The sequence below is a fragment of the Fragaria vesca genome, linkage group LG4 (assembly GCF_000184155.1).
Source record: "Fragaria vesca subsp. vesca linkage group LG4, FraVesHawaii_1.0, whole genome shotgun sequence".
NCBI classification, from domain to species: Eukaryota; Viridiplantae; Streptophyta; class Magnoliopsida; order Rosales; family Rosaceae; genus Fragaria; species Fragaria vesca.
In genome coordinates this window covers 6,075,020-6,084,642 of record NC_020494.1, presented here as the reverse complement: position 1 = coordinate 6,084,642, position 9,623 = coordinate 6,075,020, and the positions used below count along the sequence as shown (strand labels likewise).

Sequence of the window (9,623 nt, the reverse complement as noted above, 5' to 3'; positions counted from 1 at the left end):
GAAACCCATAAGATCCCCCATAAGTGTCTTGTTGTCAGATTCAACAATAACATGTTGTTGCCCCAATTCTTTGGCAAGGTCAAGACCAAGAAGGACAGCTTCAGCTTCGGCTTGATCCGAAGATAAGCAGGTGATGGCTTTAGCTGCTCCACCCACAAAATTACATCTATGATCCCTGATAACAGTACCAAGTCTTGCATGCAGGTTTGGACACCATCCAGCATCACAATTGATTGTGAGAAATCCCGTCTCCGGTGGCTTCTAGTGAACCAGAGAGGGCAGATTAGAGCCAGGATCTGGGGGCTCTACCGGAGGCCTTCTGTTAGCAGCCAATATCTCTGAGTGCATCCCGCATGCAGCCGTTATAGTGCTTATCGGAGACAAAGAGGCACCATCATAAAGAAAACGGCATCGAGAATTCCATATATGCCAGCACAGAACACTGCCGAGGGAAAGAAACTTTTCTCTAATACTCGCACAACTGATGGAATGAAATGTGTTCAAAAACCATTCGCCAAAATGGATTATGCTTTGTTTGTTGATCCTAAGCCCCAAAAGAGATCCGAACCACACAGATGTCGCCCAAGGGCATAGCAATAGAATATGTTCAAAAGTTTCATCACCTTGGCCGCATAATTGGCATGTAGAATTGGTAGCTAGTTTCCTTCGGTACAGATTATATTGTGAAGCACCAATACCAGAGATAGCTTGCCAAAGAAAAAGGCGTACCTTAGGGATAGTTTTAATCTTCCAAAGCAGTGGCCAGATAATCTTATTAATTTGGTATGAGGAACTAGCTGCTGTGATAGGCTTAGAAGTGGATACCTCATGGTGATGAATCCAAATATAACCCGATCGCACAGTATAATTCCCTGACTTATCTTGGGGCCAAATGAGTCGATCCTGACCATCTATCTCACCAATTGGCATTGCTTGAATTTGCTCAGCCACCTCTATACCAATAGATCCCAAAATACCAGACAAATCCCATACCTTTCTCTCCTAATCAATTAGCTGATTAACCAATATAGGGGTAGTAGGTCGCGGCACAGTAGAAGAAGGCAGAAGTCTAGGAGAAGGATTAGGTAACCATTTATCCTGCCATACTCTAACAGAGGACCCATTAACTACCTGCCAGCAACAACCTGCTAGAATAATATCTCTGGCCTCTAATAAACTAGACCAACTCCATGAAGCACGATAACCTTTCACTGCACTAAAAAAGTCGCAATCCGGGAAGTATCGAGACTTTAGGACCTCTGCCCATAAAGAGGTAGGGTTCTCCATAAGTCTCCACACCTGTTTTGCCAAGAGTGCCAAATTGAAGTGCTGAAGATTCTGAAATCCCAAACCCCCATCAGCCTTAGGTTGACTTAGAAAATCCCAACTTCGCCAATGAATTTTGTTCCCTCTAGGAGTCATCCCCCACCAAAAGTTCTCAAAGAGGGAATCGAAACTCTCACACACATTTTTTGGGAATTTAAAGCATGTCATTGGGTAGGCTGGAATAGCCATAGCTACCGACTTAATAAGAGTCTCCTTTCTTGCCCAAGAAAGAGAATTTTGTTTCCACCCACTCATCTTCCTCTTGATTCGGTCGCTGATATACCCAAGTGCTTTCTTTTTTGATCTGCCCCACAAAGTAGAAAGACCCAAGTACTTACCCGGATCATCAACACAATCGAAACCAAGTAATTCACACAGGAGAAAAACCATCTGCTCAGGGGAATTAGGAGAGAAAAAGATACTAGACTTATCCTGACTAAAAGCTTGTCCCGAAGCAGTACAGTAATCCTTGAAAATTAGGGAAAGGCGCGAGGCATTTCCAAGGGTAGCCCGGATAAAAAAGAGAGCATCATCCGCAAAGAAGAGATGGGACATGATAGGGCCCCCTCTACTCAACCGAATCCCAATCAAGCTACCATCCCCAACACACTTAGTCAAGCGGAGTGAGAGAACCTCACTTACCAATAGAAACAAATAAGGGGATATGGGATCACCCTGCCGAAGACCCCGGGAAGGGTAAAAAGTCCGTCCTGGCTTCCCATTGAGAACAATAGCAAAAGAGACAGTAGTGACACATGCCATAATCAAGCGAATCCAATCCCTCGAGAAGCCAAATCGGACAAGTGCCCCTTCCAAAAAGTCCTACTCAACACGATCATAGGCCTTTACCATATCCAGTTTGAGTGCCAACTCATGTTTTCCACCCTCCCGCTTCAACTTAAGATAGTGATAAGTCTCATGGGCAAGCAAAATATTATCCTGAATGAGTCTTCCCGGGACAAAGACATTTTGATTAACCGAAATAATCCCGGAAAGACAAGTTTTCAACCGGTTAGCTATAAACTTCGAAAGAATCTTATAGGAGTTGTTACACAAGCTAATCGGTCGAAACTAAGTAGTTAACTCCGGCACCTCCACTTTAGGAATAAGAACAATATGAGTCTTGTTAATCTTCCTCAAACAAACACTGCCTTCAAGGAAATCAGAAGTAGTCCTAGTGATAATATCTTTGACCATACACCAGTACTTATGATAGAATAAACCTGGAAATCCATCCGGACCGGGAGCCTTGAGGGCACCCAACTTGAAGACAGCAGCTCTGACTTCCTCTTCCAATTCCGGGGCCATAAGATCCTGATTAATCTCCTCGGTAATCACACTCCTAACCCCTTCCATCGCGTTCCCCCAATACCTTGGGCCATCCGATGTGAAAATAGCCATAAATTGCTTCTCAAAGGCCTTTCTGATCTTGTACTCTCCAGAAACCCAAACACCGTCACCATCCTGGATGTGAAGAATCCGGTTTCGACATCTCCTCTCTAGTGTAGAGAGATGGAAGAATCAGGTATTGGAATCCCTAGCCTTCAACCAAGCAACTCGCGATCTTTGATGCCAATATTTTTCTTCTCGCTCCCAGAGATCCCCCAATATGGCATTCAATTCATTTTGTCGCACACAATTAGCGAGAGGGTCGGAACACTGAATTTCCTCGAGTTCATGCAGGACATCTTTGATTTCCTCCTTGACCTGTACCGGAAACCTTGTACGATGCCACTGCCTTAGTTTAGCAGCGCACAAAGTCAGATTGGAATTCCAGTTATCAATATAGGATTTAGAAGAATCAAAGCCCCAACAGGCCCTCACAATAGGCACAATCTCCACCTCATCAACCCAATAGGACTCAAACTTAAAACCAGGCCCAATTCTATTCTCCTTAAGGCCCAAAGAGAAAAGTATAGGACAATGGTCAGATCCTACTCTGACCAAGTGAGTAACTGAAGAATTTGGCCACGAAACCAGCCACTCTGCTGATACAAGCGCTCTATCCAATCGCTCTTGAAGTATAATCCTTCCAAATGCCTTCCTGGTCCATGTAAACGCAGGTCCAGAAAAGCCTACATCCAAAAGGTTGTTCGAGTTTATAAAACTGCCCAGAAAACGATGTCTGTGGTAGTCCCAATCTGCATCTCCAATACGTTCTTGCTGAGAGAGTAATTCATTCAGATCCCCTATCACCAACCAAGGAGTCGAGTCCTCTTTGTCCCTAAAAGACCATTCATTCCAAAAATCCTCCTTGTCCTCCTGATAAGGGGGACCATAAATAAAAGTAGCCCGGACCACCTCTCCTGTTTCAACCAAAGTAATCATCGTATCCAAGAAATTTTTAGAGAAGTCGACAATATTAATCAGCAGTGAATCATCCCACCAAAGGCAAAGATCTCCAGCAATCCCAATAGGGTCAACACAGAAGCCCTGGCTGAATCTCATTTTCCTACGGATCTTCTCCACATAACTAGTAGTTTTATGCGTTTCAGACAAAAATAAAATGTTGGGTCTTTGACGAGAGATAATCTCACCCAACGCTTTGACTGTCGCGGTGCGGCCTAGACCACGATAGTTCCAAGAAATTGTCCTCATTGATAGCTTGCAGCTGTTCCCGGCCAACCGCCACAGCCGCGGAGGGTGGAAGAATCCTCCGTTACCTTTGAAGTGCTTAAACACCAAGACTTTTCCTGTGTCGAGTGATTCAAGTCGATACCCACAAAATCCTCTTGTGTGCAATCCCGAAAACCAGTGATACCAGATTCCTTCTGAAAATTTTGTTTACCTCTTCCCCCTCTAGTAGTACGACCCCGCCCACGACCTCTCCCTATAACTTGTGAAAGTCGAAGAGATGGACTGGGCGAGACTTTAGGCTTCTTGTTCAGTGTGTCGACACTACTCCGATCCCTCTTCTTTTTCTTAGTTTCAGTTGACTTTTCAATAATAGGCTGTTGATCCAATAAAAGCTGAGAAGTAGTATGGGCCGAGGGCCCAACAACCAGCTCAGAATCACCCAATTGTATATCCCCCGCCACATTACCTTTAGTAGGAGTTTCCAATGCAATACAAGAGGGGATAAAATTATTAATAATAGTACTCTGTATCTGACCTGTTTGGTGAAAGGCCCATCTCATTGTCTGTTCCCTTCGAAGCCCAAGATGAGACTGCCCAAGAGAGGAAAGACCTAAATTCAAAGTCCTGGATGGCCCAATAACCAGCTCATCCCTAAAAGTATCTGCCTGGTACAAACACATCTCAGCACGTGAGCCAGACAGGCTGTTGGAAGCATTGGGGTGAGTTTGGGCGAGGGTTCCCAGTCCCGTTGACATGCCAACTCCCTCTGCCAGCCCCCTACCTTCCCATTGTACATCCCAAGAATTCAAAATTCTCCCATCACTTACTGTATTGCCCCTCATCTCCCTTCTTTCCACTGCCGGATTCCGGGTGAAGACAGGTCGCTGAGGAGCCACCGCCACTAAATCATTGTTAAACACAATACCCCTCCTGATCCTCTCAGGATTGACAGGTCTGTTACAAGCCATGGCCAAATGGCCTAGACGACCACACTTGAAACAGAAGATTTTGAGCTTTTCATACTTGAGCTTGATTTTAGTAGGAGCTCCGTCGGATCTAGGGAGCATAAGACTAGTGGTAAGAGGGCGTTTGGTATTGATTAGAACCCTTACCCTTAAGTAGCCTCGGTTGCCAACAATTGCAGGGTCTTCAATCTCTTCAATGACACCCAAAAGCTTGGCCATTTTCACTCCATTTTCTGCTGTGATTTGTTCCTTAGGCACTGCATGACCCTGAACCCAGTAAGTCGCTCGGTTGATACAAATCTCATCTAAGGTCGTGTTGTTTGGCCACACCCGGACAGAGAAACAATAACCCTTGACATCCCAAGGGCCTCCTTCAAACAAACGCCTAGCCAACTGCTCAGTACCCACCGAAATCACATAGGTATTTGGCTTGGCTCTAGCGATAAGCACACCCAATAAGTCAATCCCCAGATCCGAAACTTGAGAAGTCGACCCACTGTCGAAATCGACATATGTGTCTTCAATAATAATGTCCTCCTCGTCCATATCGAAATCCATGAGGGGCAAGGACACCAATAAGAGTCGGGATAAATTCAACCAACAAGTGAGACCTCTGCTCAACAAGTCAGAACCAGACAAACTGGTCTGATAGAATATAGAGAAACTCTCGAAAACTATAGAATCTCGACCGAGTTATGACACTACCACATGAAATGGAGTAATCAATTCCGGTTGGTGGGCTACCAGGGAAAGTCAGAGAGAAAAGAGGAATAAACAAACCAATCTGGGAGATCAGAGTGTGAGTAAAAGTGAAGGAAGGAGAAGATGACAGGGCGGATTCATGCAATTAAAGCTGAGCTTAATTAGAGAGAAGAAGAAGAAAGAGAAGGCCAAACCAGCTAGCTAGCTCTGTCGCCAGCCTAACCCATCACACAAGTTTTTGGGTACTTTTTTTTATGATGGCTCAGCTTCAGCTCTGGTACTTTCACCAATTAGGAAGTATGTTTTGGAAATGAGTGGGATGATTCATACTCTCTCTCTCTCTCTGTGCTGCTGCCCAGTTCAAAGTTGAGCAGGCAAACCCAGACAGACCGAAACCCAAAATTCACAATCCTCCACTCAAGTATCCCAAGTTAATACACAAACCTTACCTTAGCCGTAGGTGGAGTTTGCATAGAAAATGAGTCAGGCAGCAATAATGGGTAGTGCAGTAGTACTAAGCAAAGCCAATGCCACCTTGAATTGGTGCGTCAACGCCTTTCTTCCAAGATACCCTCCTCCACCTCCTATTATATCTCTCCTTTCTTCCACTCCCACACTCTCTCGCTCTCTTCTCTCTACGTAAGCTCTCTCTAACCTTCTCTGTCTCATATATACATATATTTATATAAATATATAGCTTTTGCTCACTGTTTTGATTCTTCTTGTTTCTGGGTATTGATCATTTCCTTCAGTTTGGGTGAAAGTTTAAATCTTTGAGTTACTTTGTGGTTGCCACTTACCAGTTTCCTCTGTTCAAGATTCTATATATTGTCCTTGGATCAGTGCATGGTGTGTTTGGGATTGGATGTTCAATACATAGTTTTGGAAATGATGATTGATTGTTGGGCATAACTGAACAATTCTAAATTGTAGTAAAACCACACTGGGTGGATTCATGAGGGATTAATTTGTATGAATGGATAGTTTAGATTGAAGAGGGAGTAATTTTAGTGACCCAGAATTTTGTCTTGGAAGATTTTCTGAAGCCGAAAATCTTGCAATGCTGTGTAGTGCCAATAGAAGTAGAATTTGATCATGATAGGATTAAAAAGAGTGAGAAGATATGATTGCAAAGTTTTTTACTTTGCTTTGTGATAGGCTGTTTGATAACCATTGGAGCTTTCCTTAGTCTTGTTCTTGGCTTCCCTATCAAAATATACAAGTGCTAGATTCTGTGGAAGAAGAATGGCATGCTATCTTTCATTTGTGTTATTGAAGGCAAACGAGAAAGTGAAATTTTGTTCAACTGTGATCCTTAGGCATGTTTACTTTTTTGAAACTGTCAACTTTTGGGGATGTTAGGAAGAAAAGATGTGTTCTAGGTGATTATGGTTTTGCTAAATAGGAAAGCTCGTGATCAGTGTTATACCTGATTGAGAGATATATTCCCACACTTTCTGTTGATTGTTTTTAGTAACTGATTGATATTCTTGCAATTTAATCTGTAGTAAAAGATTCTCAACCATGGATGATTCTAAAGCTAGCCCAACGAAGGAGTTGCTCCTGGGAATAGATGAAACAACTGAGGAAGAATATGCTTCACAGTCTAGGTTACTTCAAGAATTCACTAATATAGCCAGCATTGACAAGGCATGGATAATACCTGGCAGTGGTACGATATCTCATTTTCTAAACACAAGCTTATTTTGATGTTTATATAGGCATATATATGTTTCTCCTCCCCAATATAAAGCCCAGCAACCATTTTTAATCATGATCTTTGTACAGGAAATGGCTCCCAGGCAATGTTCTCGTTTAGTCAACCAAACGTTATGGCAAACAAGAGCAGGAAATTTATTCTATCATCTCATATCTCGAAAGAAAGTAGCAAATTGGTGAACTTCCAATGGGGCCCATTTCCTATTGAGATGACGGGAGTCTCTGTAATTGTACCATCACCATCAGGTGCAAAGCTTCTTGTAGTTCGTAATCCTGAAAAAGACTCTCCCTGTCAATTCGAAATTTGGGGTCCAGCTCAAGTAGAAAAGGAATTCCATATTCCCCCAACTGTTCATGGCTCAGTATATACTGATGGCTGGTAATTGATCATGTGATCTTAGTTTTTCTATTGAATTATTTATATGATATTTGACAGCCTTGTGTATTAGACAGTGCCTGTAGTGATTAGCTGTAGAGTTTGTTTAGGGTTTAGCTGTAGAGTTTGTACCTCAATTCTGAGCATTAGTCCTTCAGGAGTTTGTCCAGATTTCTTGAGATTTAGTAGAGTTCATCTTTCAATGGAACAGGTTTCAGGGAATTTCTTGGAACTCTGATGAAACTCTCATCGCTTATGTTGCTGAGGAGCCATCTCCCTCCAAGCCTACATTTACATTTCAGGGCTATAAGAAAGGTAGTTCCACTGATAAGGAATTTGGCAACTGGAAAGGCCAAGGGGAGTGGGAGGAGGAATGGGGGGAAACCTATGCTGGAAAAAGGCAACCTGCACTCTTTGTCATAAATGTTAACAGGTCTGGTTAATTTTTGGTTTAGTTTCTTCATTACCAGTATATGAAAGTAAAGAGATTTCTTCTTGAGAGTGCAAACTTATTTTGAATTGTCTTATCCTATGCAGTGGAGAGACACGAGCTGTTAAAGGAATCGAAAAGCGTTTGAGTGTTGGCCAAGTTGTTTGGGCCCCACCAATTAGTGGATCCCATCAATATTTGGTTTTTGTTGGGTGGTCAGCAGATACCAGAAAGCTAGGTATGGTGTATTGTTATAACAGACCCTGTGCTTTGTATGCAGTTAAGGCACCACTTTATGGATCAGAAGCTGATGGACAAGAAATCAAGTGAGTTTCTTTCTGAATGGTTATGTCCAATTAGCCCGGGCCTTTCTGCATGTAAACTTTTAGATTCCTCATCCATAGACATGTATAATTTTTGGAGTGTATGATTGTTTCAGAGATAATTCAACTGAGGATTGTCCTGTGGTAAATCTAACGCAAAGCATTAGTAGCGCTTTCTTTCCAAGATTCAGGTATTTGTCCTTCTTCCTCAGATACATAGTTTTGTCTTTATTTGAATTCTTTCGGTAGTATCTTATGCACAGTTCCTTTAGTTTCAGATTGGGAACAAATAAGCATCTGCCTACTATAAGACAATCTTTTTATATCAAGGTTTACCTTGAAGTGCTAGCCTAGCCTAGATACAACTGAAACTTTATTTTTCCCACATGTCTTGCTTTCTGCAATCGTATTACTAAAATTGGTATCTTCAAATAAACGGGAGTCCGTTAAGAAGCAGATTTTGAATGGTTCTAGTTATTGGAATTGTTACTGATGGCTGATTGACTGATTGTGAACCATTATCTACACTATGGCTCATTATAATTGAAACATGATCAATGTAACTTTTCCAGCCCAGATGGCAAATTACTTTTGTTTTTATCGGCAAGAAGTTCTGTGGATTCCGGGGCACATTCTGCTACAGATTCTCTTCACAAAATTGATTGGCCTGTGGATGGAGTGCCGTGCTCATCTATGGAAGTTGTTGATGTGGTGGGTTCTTCATCCTTTATCTGTTTGATTTCAGTTCACTTAATCTTTTGTGCTGTTTTAAGCTATTCACATTTGTGCAATTCGGAGCTTAACCTGTTGTCCATGGAGATCATGACAAAATTTCACATTCTAGAAATTTGAAGTGAAAATACTGAATGTGAAATGGAAATATGTTGTAATGATATTTAGGTTACCAGAGGTGGAGCTAAGGGTATTCTTACCCAACAATTGTTTGAGTGTTGGTATGTAGTAACGGTATGTGGGTTACCCACAATTATTCTTACGAAGGCTCGAACTACTCTGACCATTTGCAATAATAAGCTGGCCAAAACCACGATTCCAACTGCAACTTTATTGTTTTTAGGACAACCCTTAAACTTATATCTACAACCTTGGTAATTAGGTTTCCTAAGTTTTTTTGTCCTAGCTCTGCTATGTATGTTACGAAATACAATTGGTACTTTCCAGTGGTATGTTGGACAAGAATGTGGTGT

At 42.2% G+C, this 9,623-nt stretch overlaps 2 protein-coding genes, 1 non-coding gene and 1 pseudogene across 3 annotated transcripts; 3 read left to right on the top strand and 1 right to left on the bottom strand.

Annotated features, from left to right (window-relative positions):
• The window catches only part of LOC101309827, a 9,662-nt pseudogene extending 9,397 nt beyond the window's left edge, over positions 1-265 (top strand).
• Positions 266-2,847: 2,582 nt separating this feature from the next.
• LOC101309247 lies at positions 2,848-3,924 on the bottom strand. Its single transcript, XM_004297937.1, has one exon. It carries the CDS (start codon positions 3,922-3,924, stop codon positions 2,848-2,850), a length of 1,077 nt encoding a protein of 358 aa, XP_004297985.1.
• Positions 3,925-5,865: 1,941 nt separating this feature from the next.
• On the top strand, positions 5,866-7,121 carry LOC101306221. The gene is made up of 2 exons (XR_184439.1): positions 5,866-6,209; positions 7,079-7,121. It is a non-coding gene; the product is annotated as an uncharacterized LOC101306221 (transcript).
• A 377-nt stretch (positions 7,122-7,498) lies between these two features.
• LOC101308961 (acylamino-acid-releasing enzyme-like) lies at positions 7,499-9,221 on the top strand. Its single transcript, XM_004297936.1, has 7 exons — positions 7,499-7,668; positions 7,877-8,098; positions 8,203-8,333; positions 8,376-8,421; positions 8,535-8,609; positions 8,991-9,129; positions 9,192-9,221. Exons 1-7 carry the CDS (start codon positions 7,499-7,501, stop codon positions 9,219-9,221), a joined length of 813 nt encoding a protein of 270 aa, XP_004297984.1.
• The last annotated feature ends 402 nt before the right edge of the window (positions 9,222-9,623 follow it).